We start from the raw sequence: 15,220 nt of genomic DNA, 5'->3' as shown, positions 1-15,220 counted from the left end.
TGGAATTTAACTCTCCAGTACAAATTGACCCCAAGATCATTAGAATACTTAAGGCCAAAGACTTAAAGCAAACCACAGAAATAGAGACAGGTTATGGAAATACAAATGCCTGGGTAGAATGGGGCAAACATACCACCCAGAGTCTAAACAGCAGTAACTGTTTGCTTGTGCAACCAAACAACCCACTGTTCAGATTATGCCCTTCCCCTTGGGGATGAAAAAGCATGAAAGGGAGTTTAAATGTATAACACTCCTCTTTCAAAATGCTACTCCTGGTGAAAGTTGTAGTACGTTGTCCTCCCTTTTCCCTCCAGTCCAGGAGGGAAGTGTCAAAGCCATACCAGCGTCTCACCTTGGTCCCGGAAACCACTCTGCCTGTCTCTCCAGATGGGAAGAAGGGCTCCAGAATCTTGGTACCATGGCTTTGTGTACACAGGTGTGGAATGTGAGCAAGGATAGTACTGGCAACTTCTCCAGCCTAACTATATCCCGAGCAGACCTCTGGTGGTACTGTGGGAAGGGCATCCTCTGGCCAACACTACCTGAAAGGTGGGGAGGAACCTGTGCTCTGGTTCAATTGGCTATCTCATTTACCCTGGCATTTGAAAGTAATAAAAAAGTACCAACCCAAGGCAAAGGAGAAAAGAAAAATGTACAAAGTGTACCTAGTTCCTTCAATAAAAAAATGTTTGTAGATAGTATAGGGGTTCCCCAGAAAGTTCCTAATGAGTTTAAAGCTAGAAATCAATTAGCTGCAGAATTTAAATCATCCTTATTCTGGTGGGTCACCATCAATAAAAATGTCAATCATCAGCTAAAATTTATCAACTATACCAGGAATGTCATTAAAAAAAATAGCAGAACAGTTAGATGCCACTAGCCGAATGGCATGGGAGAACAGAATGGCCCTAGACATGATGCTAGCTGAAAAAGGAGGCATCTGTGCTATAGTTGGGGGAAATTGTCGCACATTCATCCCCAATAATACTGCACCTAATGGAACTATCACCAAAGCCCTACAAGGCTTAACAGCCTTATTTCAGAAACTAGAAAAGAATTCTAGCATTAACAACCCACTCATAGAATGGTTGGAAAATTGGTTCGAGAAATGGAAAGGAATTGCAACATCTATTTTAATTTTCCTTATCATTCCAGCCAAAATGTTTATAACAGCTGGGTGCTACATAATCCCGTGTGCTCAAAGGCTAGTTCAAAAAGCCATCAAAACCACTAGAATCAAAAATAAGAAAGATCCCTATGATGAGGAATGTAAAAAAAAGCCCTTAGCAAATTTGAGAATCTAAAATGTGAAAACTAAAAGTGTTTAAAAAAAAAGAGGAGGGAATCTGTAAGAAAGGAATAAGTTTCGTTTTCACATAGAGACAGCATGGAATAAGGGAAATGGAGGCAAAACCAGTTTAAACAAGCCCCAGACAAAGAGAAGAGAGAATCTGCCTGATGTAAAGAGACATGAGGTAGTATCAGAGGCGGGAACTCACAGCAAAAAAATAAAAATTTGGGGGGGGGCATTGGCTAATCAGTTCAAAATCTCAATAATGAGCTAGTTGGCTCTCTGGGATTGGCTGTACAAATTAAAATCTCAAAAGATGAATTAGTTAGTGTTCTCGGATAGGCTGTAACCTCTGTAGTACCCAGTCAATGGGGAAACAGGGGAGGGACTTGCGAATTAGGAGTAGGAGATTTAAACATCGCCATTCTCTTCCTCTGGCGCGCCAGCCTTCCGCGTGTTTGGCTGGACGCCCCATCTTGCAAGATCGTAAATAAATTCTTTTCTCCTCCAGAACCGAGAGAGCGTTTATTCCCTTACAGGTACCACTTTATTTCCGACAGAGAATAAATGCAAAACAACTTAGAATGAAAGCAAGTTTACATCTTCACCCTATTTTCATTATTTAAATAGCCAGATTTTCACATTTTACTTGAATAATCAATGTCTCAACTTGAAATTCTGACCAATAATTTTAGTCCCTAAAGTAGTAATTTGCCAGACGGTACTTAGCAGGTTTATGAAGCATTAGTGTAGCTTCCATGTACTCCCATGGAATTGTTCATATGCTGGGGCAGTCTCTTCATTACTCTCATTTGCAAAGCTAAATTGTTCATTAATTGTAACTGACTCTTTCATGTATTTTTTATGTCACATTGATAATTCTATAAATTAATTTCATGTGAACAATACTAAAGCCTACTTTACATATAAAAAGATATTATAAGAATGCAACCAAAGAATACATTCAATTATTTCATAAAGGAAAAATTACTCAATGTTTCTGATTAGAAACATGAAATATTATGCAATTAAAATTATATCCACACACACTTTGACTATATACATAGATACATGCAGTAGTGAGGATACAGATTAAGCTGCTCTAAAAAAGGGACCCCAAAATACCTGGATTAAGTAAAATAGAAACTTATTGTCCTCTCATGAACCAACCAAGAGAAGGGTATCTCTTGGTACAAGGGGGCGACTTCAAGGGTTGCCAATTCCAAGCTAGTGATAAGAAGGGAAAGGGAAGAGACAGAGAACATCACTTCTGCTTACATTTCCCTTGGCCAGAACTGAGCTACTTGTGCATACAGGAAGGCTGGGAACTGGGATCTCCATCTGGGCAGGCTTGTGCCTAGGTGAAAATCAAGGGTGTCTATTACTAATACAGAGAAGAGGAGAATAGATATAGGGGACAACTGCCAGTTTCTATGGCTCTATATATGATCCAGAATATAAATATACTTGGAATACAGAGAAACTACAGTGTTTGTTTTATTTTGAGAATATGTATTTTCATTATGTGCCTTACTTACTTTTAAGACGTTTAAAATTTGTACTCCCTTGATGAAAAAGACGTTTTATGATACAGCATCTTCCTTTATGCATAGTATTATCTACTAACGATAGCAAGTGATGCATGTAATATTGATCATTCTATATTCCCAACTCTCTCCCTTCAGCACTGTTTCGAGCCTTCTTAACATGCAATAGTTCAACAGAACAAAGTCCAGACAGACATTATGATTGTCACTGTTATTTCCCTTTTTTTTTAATTGAAAGGATTCCAATAGTTTAGTCATGGGCTCTTTTGAGAATATGATGAAAATAATGGATTCTCCAAAACACACATTAAAAATTTAGCAAATAATTTTAGGGAATTAGGGACACTTCCTCATGAACTTAGTTTAAGAAATAAAGCCTCAAGAAAAATAGTCTAAGAGGATATCTTCCCACCCTCCACAGAAGCCTGGGGTAGTACAGATAAAATTCACTGTTCTCTAAGTCTCTGGAACCCACCAATTTAATTCCTGGAACTCTGGTCCCAGATGAAACACCTAGCACAGGACCTGGGGCAATAGTGACTGCTCAGTAAATGTTAGTTCCCTTGCTGCAGAGCTAGTTGCTACAACAGTGCATTGTGGAAACACAGATTGCAGGCACAACAGAAACTTTCAGCAAATGATCCCCCCTTTTTTTTGTACAGAATAATGAGTTCAGAAGAGGCAAGTCTTGTCACTTACATAACACAGAGAACCCAAAAGAGCAGGGTAAGAGGTCCCATCACTGCTGGTCTCCTGGGTGACCAAAAACTGCTCAAGTTCAGGTCGATAGATGGCAGTTCTGCATGCCCCACTTTACACCAGAGAAAAGAACCCAATCTATATTGTTTGAGCATGGTTTGTATCCATCCACCCAGGGAAGGGGGCCCTGCCACTGAGAATTCCTGTTCTGATCAGCATGCGGGGACATTTTTTCCCAGTTTTTGGGTTTAAGGTCTGGCACACCTTAAGGTTGGGGAAGGGCACACAATAGAAAAGGAAGTGGGACTGGTTGAAACTAGAAGATGGCCATTTTTGTGTGTGTAACTTCCCCAGAGGAGGACGTGGGAGTAGTGAGGTCTGGGCAATGGCCACCTAACAGATGTCTATGACGTCTCTAACCCATGAATTACAAGGGCCCTCAGTTCCCTGTGAGAATCCCCTTGATGTTTCAAGCACTCCCCTTGGTAGAGGTGTCACTGTCCCCCCATCCTGCCAATATGGAACACACCCATAGCCATCAACATTGGCCTGATCATTCCCATGACATTAGTTCTGTTCCTCTGGGAATGGATGTGGATCCTCTCTCCATCAGGACATATCATTCTTTTTGCTCACCCAGCATCTGTATCCTTACATAAAGAGAATTATCCCCTTACATATCTGGGTGGGAGACAAAACTCACCTTGTGTTACAGAAACTGAAAATGCAAGATACTTTTTTCCTAGGCTCCTTGTAACTAGTGCATGGACACCTAATGAAGGCTCTGCTAACTTTAGGCATCTACCATGTACTTTTGGATTGGGAGCAAGTGAAACAGTAAAGCAGGGCCCGTGGAGAATGGTCTCCAGCAGAGTGGCAGCTGGACATCATCTCCAGGGACATCAGTAGTACCAGTGGCTTAGGGAGCATCTAATGACATTACCAGTGGCATCATTAGTGCAAGCCACAGTGTCTAGTGCTCTGTGGCAGTGTTTAGCCTCCAGGCTTAATGAGTTCTGCTGCACACCAAGACTTGTTTGCCAAAGATTTCAATATAAACTTCCTTTTATAGACAACAATATTGCTAGATTTTCTCCATCATCATTATCCAACACCACCATGGCATTTCTTTTTGCAATATCTTCAATAGTAATCTTCACTCCAAAAACATCTTCATGGGAAAACTTTGAGGAATGTAAGAATGAGTTTCCCCACTGTATTAGTTAGGGTTCTCTAGGGAAACAGCATCAACAAGTGATATGTAAACATTATATTTTATAGAAGTGTCTCATTCAACTGTGGGGATGCATGAGTCCAAATTCCGTAGGGCAGGCAACAAACTGGCAACTCCAATGAAGGTGTCCGATGAACTCCTCAGGCAATGAACTGGCAACTTCAATGAACTCCTCAGGAAATGCTTCGCTGGCTAGCCGAAGAAGAAGTGAAGTTCCCCTGTCTCGCTTAAAAGTCTTCAACTGATTGGATTAAATCCACCTGATTGAATTTTCTCATTGTGGAAGACACAACTTTCATTGATGTAATCAATCACAACTGTAGCCAATTGACTGATAATTTAATAAGCCAGCCTTCTGGTTTATTAACCAGCCACAAATGTCCTTGCAGTAATGGTTAGGCTTGACCAGACACTGGACACCATCACCTGGCCAAGTTGACACATGAACATAACCACCACAAATGTGGTTTTCTCAAAATAATGGGACTAGGAAAACAAGCCACTAGAAAATGACTGAGAGGTTCTTGGGTTCTTTACATATAATAAGATGTGCCTCATAAATGTTTAAATGAATAAATGTTAAGAGTTAGAAAGCACCAATTTATATCTTGGGAGGACCACAAGGAAGTGCCCATCTCACCTGAGAACTGGGAGGAGTAAACTAGTATTCTCCTTTAAGAACTTAATTTTAAAATTTACAAAGATATGCAAAATCATCCAGAGAAGACAGAATGGCTTCCAAGTCAGAAGGCTCCATGGAAACCAGAATGCCTGTACTATTCTATCAAAAGAAAGAATTGTCCATTTGAGGAGGGGTGGAATAGCCCTAATATACTCAGAAAAAATAAAGGCCACTGAAGTGACAGTTAGTTGGTCATGGCCCATCTGAGCACCTTCCAAAGGAGAGGTCAGGTTTCTAGTGTTTCAGTCCCAATTGTTAAGTTTTCCATGGAGCATCACAGACACATCAGCTTCTCTTAACAAACAGTATCAAGAATTCACATCACATAGCTCCTTTTGTTCTCATTTATACTCACCACATAGGCTTTTCATTCTTATTATCTCTTGTTATAAATTGAAAACTGGTTTCTGAATATGATTTGGCTCCCAAGTGGACCTATCCACCATGGACTTCAATTATTTTGGTCCCCACAATATAAATAAATACTATTAAATTAGTAAATTGGCCTTATGGCATCTGCCTCAGCCTTGTATGTCCTTTAGTGAGCTGAAATTAATCATATTCCCTAATTACTCCTGGGTACCATGAGGAAACTTCTATACCTTCCAAGCTAATGAACAGATTCAACCAGTTTTCCTTTGGATAACATTTCTTTATCACTTTCAATTGCAAGATGTACCCATGTCTTTATGGATTACATGCAATGAGTTGATAGGAACTTTTTAAAAAAGCTGCCACATCTGCCTAAGACTGTTTCTATCATGAACCTACCTGAAATTCTTCCTTCCTGCCATTGTTCTTCCTTCTAAAAGCCCTGTGAGATAACTAAGGTATTATGTAACCTAGAAACACAAGCAAATTTAATACATAAATTTTTGAGACTGAGCTTTACTCTAAGGATACAGGTAGCTCTAAAGAAAAAGGAACGTCACAGGAACCCGGGAAAGCACAGAGAACCAGGCCTCTCAGATGTGCCCCTGGTAGGCAGTTGGAGAGTCGAGATCCAAACCTGTGGGCAATTGAATTATCATTTTGCCCTTCAACATCAGGAGCTCATGGTTTTCAGTTTTGTGCTCCACCATTAATAAGCTTTAGCCCTCTATTTCTAATTCTCTGTGAATTTCTTTGTTTTTTGTTCTGACCATTTTCTGACATCTCTCCCCTTAAGTATCCAAATTTCCAGAGAGGGAAAATCTGATGTGACCTCAAGTCACCACTATTCTTGTTCAGGCAGAGCCTCTGTTAACATGCCTCCTCGGAGCTTGCTGGCCCTCCCACCCCTTGCGTCAAGTGCTCATCCCATCCAATTCTCTGTGGTGGGATGGGGTATTTGAGTGGTTGGAACCTGGTCACATATGCCTTAGGACCCAGAAGGTCTTAACATAAGACAGTTTTCCTCAGAAGGAGCAGTGGGGATGGCAAGAAACTGTCGGTTAATATTGGGCTAATTAACAATCCATAGAACCATAGAACCATGGTTCCCAAATGTAGGTATGTAGGTGGGCTACATCAGAATCTCCTGGCATCAGTTTAAAAATGCAGAACCCTAATCTCAAGAAGGAGGCCTAGAGAATATATTTATAATCTCCCCCAGGTGACTGTAATTCACAGCTTTGATGTTATGAGGAAACAGAGCCATGTGGGAAGGGTCAGACTGAAAGCTAGGAAGTCTTTTTGATTCTCTTAATTTTTCCTTGAAATTCAGTGGGATACTAATGGAAGTATGGGTAAAATATATTTGAAAAGTACAAGTACTGAGGTGAAGTAGTTCTCTTGAAAGAAAAAATATATAAGGAATAGATTCCAGAGTTTACACAAATGACAATTTGAGAGCCAAGAAGGAGTAATGTCAAACCCAAATGTCATGAACTTTTGGCGTGGCCTCATACAAAAGTTGAGAGTTTGCTTTATTTTACTCTAATCTGTAACAGATATATTTAGTAAAATATAAATAACACAAAATAATTTTATTAAAATGCTCCCTGGATAATAAATTAAATTTTCATAAAATTTAAGAAAATATTTTATTTTAGTGGGAGAAAGCTAATAAAACATTTGGTAATGTGTTAAAGAGACATTTAACATAAATATATCCTAATAATCAGTACCACTATAGAAAAAATAAGTACACACATTTACTGGATATTATAAGCTTTATTACAAAACAAATATTTTATGTTGAGGTAACATTTTAAAGGGTATTTGGCAAAAGTCGATTTAATTCTATATACACAGTTTTGTTATGTACAACTTACATAAATGATTCAAACAGTCTTTCTAGGATTCCATATTAACTGATTTTAGGAAAAATAAAGCTAAAAAGTATCTGTTTAAAGAGGGATTTCTTTCTACCACCCTCTTCTACCCAATCCTCCACACCATCACCAGTGGTCAGTAATGTGATGTTAATGGGAATTCCACAAAAAAACAACAAAGAGGATAAAATAAATGGGAAAAAAAGTTTTGTTTATCCAAAACACATCACTGTGCAGTAATTTGAAAATACTTTCCAAAGAGAAATATTTAATTATGTAGGATTAATAATTAAATCATATTTAATCCTATTATTCATCCCAAGAATAGTCTTCTTCAATGGAGAGATCCTATGCAACCCTCAGACTCCAGTGTCTTCCTCTGTGAAGACTTCTTTCCTGATTCTCCAAGGCAAAGCTGGTTACTCTCTTCTATGCTCCCACAGCCTTTTGTTCATCCTTCTGTTATGGCAATAAGCACACTGGATTGTAATAATTCTTGCTTCCCTCATATGTATCCCTCTTTAGATTATAAGCTCCTCAGGAGCAAGAAACAAATCTTAAGCTTCTTTACATTCCTAGCACTTAACACAGTGCCTGGTACATAATAGAACTTCAGTAATTGTTTGTTGGACTAATGAATTAGGAACTATTTCAGCTGCAAAGCTCTAATGCACATCTTTCTTTGCTTCCAGCCCAATTGAGTATGTCCTGGTGTCATTCCACATTCTGAAATGTCTAGAACAGTGGCACCCTAGAAACAAGGGTAATATCCAGTGATTTCTTTCTGAAAGAAATGGTCTCTGGCTCTTCTCCTGATAAAAGGACGAATAAATTATAGTTGTAATGATTTCCCTACTCTCCAACCCCCAGACTCCTCTATGTGAGAGCCATTTCTTAAGAAAGCTGATGCTAATAGCCGTCTTGGCAGTCATTGTCGTCTTGATCCTCAATGGGTTTGTTGTGATAAGCATCAACTGTCAGCTTTCTGCTTTCTATCTCAGTGTTTTTTGACCGGCCATCTTCCTCACTGCTTGATATGCTCTCAGTAGAGCTGCTATCTTCTTTGGATTCACTGCTGTCCTGAGAATTGCTTTCATCATCTTCCTCAGACTGGCTTTCCTTGCTCAGGCTCTCTGCTGAGGGACTCTGAGACTGAAGACCCTCCTGACTGGAACTGTTTTCATCCTCAGTAGTCTCTGGACTCTCACTGGATCCACTGTCAGCTTCCTTTTCTCTGGATTCACTTTCTGAAGAGGAGGTTTTACTGGAGTTTTCTTCTTCGCTGGAGTCACTGTCTTCCTGATCAATTTCTGAATGGCTGGAATCATTCTGATCTGGGTTATCACCCCTGAACTCACTCTCTACCACTTCCTGAGATTCACTATTGTGTTCTTGAGATGGGAGGTCAGCCTCTTGACTATATTCACTGCTGAGGTTTGGTAAGCTTTGGCTGTCTTCTTGGAACTGACCCTCCTCACTGTCTTCTTGAGATTCACTCTTGCTGTTTTCCCTGGATTGGCTGAGGCCAACATCTTTGGAGCTGCTGTTTTCTGTGGAGTCACTCATGATTTCTTCCACTGTATTGCTATCCCCAAGCTCATCCCTGTTATCTTCCTCAGAAATGCTGGACTTCCTGAAATATTTCCTACTGGGATACTCCACTGATTGGTTATCATCTGAATCCTGAGTACTTGCTTGCTCATCATTGATTCCTGCTGATTCTTTCGATTTGACACTGGCACTGCTCTTTCTGGAGTGGCTTCTCTCACTCTTGATGATGTCTGGATCATCGCTCTGCATTCCTTCATCATCAAACTCAGAGCCATCCCCATGGCTACTCTCCCCTTCACTGACGCCTCCTACCCAGTGCTCTTCACTCTCACTCTTGTAGATGGAGTCCCCTCCCTCAGGCCTGCTCTTCACTTCATCCTCATTGCTGAGGTCCTTGCTCTCACTGCTGGTGTCCCTGGCACTGTGTTCCCCTTGTGGGGTGCTATCTTTACTGGATTGTGTAGAGTCAGAAGAGTCCTCATCACTTTCAAGTCTGGTGTTATCTCCTTGATGTCCCTCTTCGGGCCCTGGGCCATTGTCTTCATCACCAAAGGTGTCATCTCCACTGTCATCTTCATCATCATCTTTGTCATCTCCTTTTCTTCCTCCACTCCTATAGAAGCCGCCAGCTGGTCTATAAATATACTGACCATCACCCGGTCCCAGGCCCTCCTCTGATTCAGCACTTTCACTGAGATCTTCATTTGCCTGGAGGTAGGGGTTAATAGACATGGTCAACACTCCAGTATCTAAGTACAGAGGGTGCTATCTAGTGCCTATCTAGGCCCTATATGCTTTCTTCTTTCTATGTCCCTCCTCTAATCCATGGTCAGTTTTACTGTTCAATAGCTCCTCTACCAGAGGCAAGACAGGCTATAGAAGAAGACCCAAAAGTCAAGTCATTCTGTCTTATATAGGCACTCTTCACTTGATGCCTTAAAGTTTTTCTTAGAAAACTTTACAGAAATCATGTTAATGAAATACAAGTCATATTGTAAGCATGTTTTCTTAAAGGACACTCTCAGAATTTTTGTGAATTAAAGAGTTGGTTTATAATATTCATTCAATTGTTTTTGTTGTTTAAAATAGTTCTAAAAATATTGGGTAATCTTAAAATGAACCTAATACTCTCTTCTAATCAACTCTGGAAAAGAATGTATTAGGGCAGGAGGCTGAAGTCTTTAGCTAAAATGAAGATAAAGTATTGTAGTAAGGTATATACCTCACCCAAGAAACACTTATAACACATTAGCTCAGGCAAAGAGTTGTCTGTAGAAAGCTCAGCTAGAAAATTGTAATTTGTGTGACCACAACACAGCTTCATTCAAAGTGTGAGGTCAGAGAAGTAATCACAATAAATAAACAGATGGATGATGACAGATAATGAGGGACAGTGAGTCTTCATTCACTGTGTTCTGGACAAACTGCTCTCATTACCACACCCTACAATGGAGCATACTTGCCAGTGTTTTTTTTAAATTTCCCCACATGTCCCAACTGATCCTCATTGGGCACAAATCACACCCCTTTTAAGCAGGGACTGATGCCCTCATATGAGATCTTAGAGAACATTGAGCAATAAATCACAAAGTCCCTAGAAAAAAGCATCTCCCCAATTCTATGCTTTTAAATGTCTACAATCTTCTCAGACAAAAGTTTAGTAAATAGGGTAAAAAACATAATAATTCATCTTTCAACTCTGGTTGGGTGCAGAATGCAACATAGGTCAAAACTTCAGGAAAAACCTGGTTCCTTGAATCTCTGGAGATTGAGTTTGGATAAAATGATACTGCAGTCCAGAAAGTAATAACATTTAGTCTTACAAAAATGAGGGGAAAAAAAGAGCCCCTTTTTTTTAGTAAAGAGAAATAAGCTAAGTCAGGTACCGGACGCTGAGAGTGCCGGGTTGTCTTTCTCACATCCATGGTCACAGATAGGACTATTTTAAGGAGAAAGTCATTAACTAAAGTAGCTGTTTCATTTGAGGTTCCTTATGGCTCTCCTTACCCTCTCCTCTAACAGGATCCTGGACATGGAGCTCTCCAGGCCCTGTGGGCACCTCATGTTTGCCAGAACACTCTTCCTCACCTGGTCTGAATTGCTCCAATTATAAAAGCAACATTTTAGGATGAGTGAGCTACTACTTGTCTAGCATAGTCAATGACTATTTGGGTGTGTGTGTGTGTGTGTGTATTATTATTGTTATTATTTTACCATGAGGGACATTTAGGGCCACAACATCTACAATCAAACACCAGTGGTAAATATGGAATAAACAGGATGTCCACAACATCCGAATTCTTCCCACTCATTTTTCCCCTCTTATTTTATGGGACTACTTAGCCAGCATAACCCATGGTTAGAAAATATTATATTTAGAACTGTTGCCGTAATTTAAACTAACATCATTTCCTTCAATGAAAAGTTAAGAAAGATCTGTCTAATTACCTGTTCCTCTGAACTAACTTTACTTTCATCTGATGACTCACTGCTCTCCTGAAAGGAGAAAAAAAAAGTTTATTTTTCTTTTTAGTAATTCCTCAGGAAAGTAAAAAATATTATACACATCAATTGCTTGTGGTTTGGATTTACCACTTTCAAAATGGCCTAAGATGGCAGGAAAAGTGTTAAAGTTACTTCATGAGATATTTACGACAAAAATAAATGAGAAAGTTACCAGGGGTGATGGTGGTGTCTGAGCCAAATGACCCTGCAAAAAGGGAAGGAAAACAAGTTACTTCTTGTGACAGATGGATTATGTCATTGCAAATATTATAGGTATTTTTTTAGTGTCTTGATATGTATTTTACATGAGTAATAATAAAATTTTATGGTGCGATGGTTGAAAAATGAGTACAATAACGAGTGGTCTGAAAAAATCTTGGATATGAAAGACCTAGAAGATTTTATATTTCTGATACTTCATTTGCAGAAAAATATACTTTTTTTTTTTAAGCTATCTGTCATACAATCTTGAGTAAACACAACAAAAGCAGCATTGAAACTCAGAATCCGCATTAAGTCTCAATATGCATGACCAACCACCAGGTTTGGCACTGAAAGTCCTGTGTAAATCTGGGTAGACTGGGATGGCTGGTCACTGTGAATTTGGATAATTCACTCCACCACCCCACCCCCGACCTTCAGTTTCTTATTCGTAAATTAAGAAAATTAACACCCACTGTTGATCCTTACTCCACAAGGTTGCTGTGAGAATAAAATCATCTAATATCTATGGAGCATCTTAAGAACCATTCAATGTGATATAAATTAAAGAAATGACCTGTTTTGAGAATATCTACCTCATAAAATTCAATAGTAGACAAAATTAAATTGAGAAAGCAGCTAAACCTTTCATGAATCACAAAAGATCACTGATATTTAAAAAATTCTGTGGGATGTATGGGAAGAAATACAACTAACGCAAACTATGGACTATAGTTAACAGTACTATTGCAATATTCTTTCATCAGTTGTAACAAAGGTACCGTACTAATGGTAAGTGTCAATTAATAGAGGAGTTTAAGTGTATGGGATTTTTTTTTGGAGCAATGAGAATCTTCACAAATTGATTATGGTGATGAATGCACAACTAGCTGATTATACCGAGAGCCATTGATTGTACACTTTGAATGGATTGGTGTGTAAATAAAACTATTTTTTTTTAAATGCACTGACATATACACACACACACAATGTTAAAAGTATAACCTTAGCTATTCAGAATTCTGATTTAGTTTACTTTCTTTAGTCTCATAAGTGCCATAGGAATGCCCCAGAAACCTCCGGTGGCCTTTGTGAACCCACTCAAAGCCGAGCAATAGGGATGTACACCCAAGGCACAAAGTAGAGCAGAGAAGGACTGTTGGTGGCTGTCTTCAACATGCCTATCAGCAGCGCTGGCTGGGGGATGTTTCCTCAGAGGAAAGAACTAAAATCACTTTAAGCCTTTGCCTGGACACACAGGCATGGAGTAGCAGACCCCCTCCAGTCAGATAGCATCTGGAATTGTGGGGTGGAGAGGAGCAAGATGTTGGTATTTTTTGCATGCCAAGGGTAGACATGAGAACAACAGAGTTGTGCTACTCTTATCATCTCTGGTGGAATAAGAGGAGGGATCCATAGTGGCTGCTTTTAAATTAATCAGCCTATGAATATCTCTGATAAAAGTTCATATAATAAATTCTACAACATCTACCTTGGCCTCAGGCAGAGACAGGACCCCACTGCAAGCCTCTGACATCATATGGCCACCACCAAAGTTTGGGTTCAAGCTGTGTCCAGGCAAAAGCCATCAGGAAACAGGGTAGTGAACAAAACACTCTGACTTAGCATGGAGTATTAACCCTTACTTCCGTGCCAATCTTGAGAACTTAATAACCTCCCAGACCTGGCCCCTGCCTGAGAGAGAATTAACACACTGATTAAGGATGTGGATTCTGAAACCAGAGCAACCTAGTGAAAACCTGACTAGAACACTTAACCATATAAACTACAAAGACTAGGTTACAGTCTGTGCCTCAGTCTTCTCATCTGTAACATGGGAATAAAATAACAACTAATCCATAGAGTTGTTGTGACGATTAAGAAATTTAATACATGTAAAGCACTCAGAACCATGCCTGACAATTGTTCTTGAGTCTTTGAGAGTTAATAACTGTTAGGGTATTGAGGGTCAACACTCAGTATACATTAACCATCATTCCAAAGACTAGTATCTTCTCATTCTCCCTTTTTTATTTTTTCTACCTCCCAGGACCTCCCCTTACCTTCTTGGACACATGTTACCTGCCAGTTCTCTCATTAAAACAGAATTCCTGGACCCTCCTAAGCAATCTTGGTTCATTATCATCCATACACTTGTACTACTATACACATCCATTACAAGAATAAAGCTAAAAATAAAAATGCTTCCTCACCAAATTATATAATTAAGTTGGAGTTGAAGCACTATATGCACTAAACTTTTTATATGAACCGGAAATTATAGCTCTTACTTCCTATGTTGTAGGTTATTGTACTCATTAAACATTAGCAGGTTCAACATTTGCAATAGAGCCATCTGAGTTATAAGAATAATATATTAATATAAATTTAAAAACCTCCTATTTCTACTTACCTTCCTTTCTTCAGAGCTCTCAGATTCAGTATTCTGATTCCTGGTTACCTAGAAAATTTAGTACATATAGTCAACTCACAGAGCAGTTTTCCAGACAGCAGCTGTTAATACTTTACATACTTAGGGGACATGGCAGTCAACTTTTAGAATACAACAGAGTCACTTGGAGGGCTTGCTAAACCATAGATTGCTGGGCCCATTCCCCAGACATTCTGGTTCAGTAAGTCTGAGGTGGGACCCAAGAATTTGCATTTCTGCAAAGTCCCAGTTGATATTGATGTTGTTGCTGCTGGTCTGGAGATGACACTTGAGTATCACTCAAGTAAATTGGGAATCATAGCTATTGAATGGCACCTGAACAGAATAAGGAATAATTCAATTGATATTTTAAAGAGTACGGCTTTCTAGAAACTATCTTTATCTGAATAGAACATAGACAGCTTGATTCATAGGAAATAAAAATTGTGGAGTTTTAGGTATAAAAGTTTGGGGGTTTTTTTTGTGGGTTTTTTTTTTTTTTTTCATATAAACCAGCCTGATGCTTACCGGGTGAGCACAGGACAGCCCCCAGAGGAACATAAGCAGGATGCTGGTTTTCATAGCTGGGCGTGACACCGCTACCTGGGAAGAAAGACATAAAGTGTTTTTCTCTGTGCTAAGGAAATGGAAGAGCTTCAACTTTTAACAGCTTTTTCCTACTAAACAAATAACTCATCCAAATGTCAGATGACTGATGAATGAATAAATAAAAAATGCTATATCCTTGTTACAGAATATTATTCCACAATATAAAGGAATGAAGTACAGATACATGCTACAACATGGATGAACTTTGAAAACAT

The 15,220-nt window shown here is 39.2% G+C and overlaps 1 protein-coding gene across 2 annotated transcripts; it reads right to left on the bottom strand.

Moving 5' to 3' along the window:
• Positions 1-8,617: 8,617 nt before the first annotated feature.
• Positions 8,618-14,978, bottom strand: DMP1 (dentin matrix acidic phosphoprotein 1). 2 transcript variants are annotated; one of them, XM_037828997.1, is made up of 5 exons: positions 14,925-14,978; positions 14,379-14,426; positions 11,937-11,969; positions 11,708-11,755; positions 8,618-9,967 (listed from the first exon to the last, which is right to left on the bottom strand). In XM_037828997.1, exons 1-5 carry the CDS (start codon positions 14,976-14,978, stop codon positions 8,618-8,620), a joined length of 1,533 nt encoding a protein of 510 aa, XP_037684925.1. The 2 variants fall into 2 exon arrangements, with proteins under 2 accessions (XP_037684925.1, XP_037684926.1); XM_037828998.1 differs by lacking the exon at positions 11,708-11,755.
• Between the last annotated feature and the right edge of the window lie 242 nt (positions 14,979-15,220).

This window comes from Choloepus didactylus, chromosome 3, assembly GCF_015220235.1.
Source record: "Choloepus didactylus isolate mChoDid1 chromosome 3, mChoDid1.pri, whole genome shotgun sequence".
NCBI lineage: Eukaryota > Metazoa > Chordata > Mammalia > Pilosa > Megalonychidae > Choloepus > Choloepus didactylus.
The sequence above is the reverse complement of the archived record's forward strand: the minus strand, read 5'-3'. Positions and strand labels throughout refer to the sequence as shown.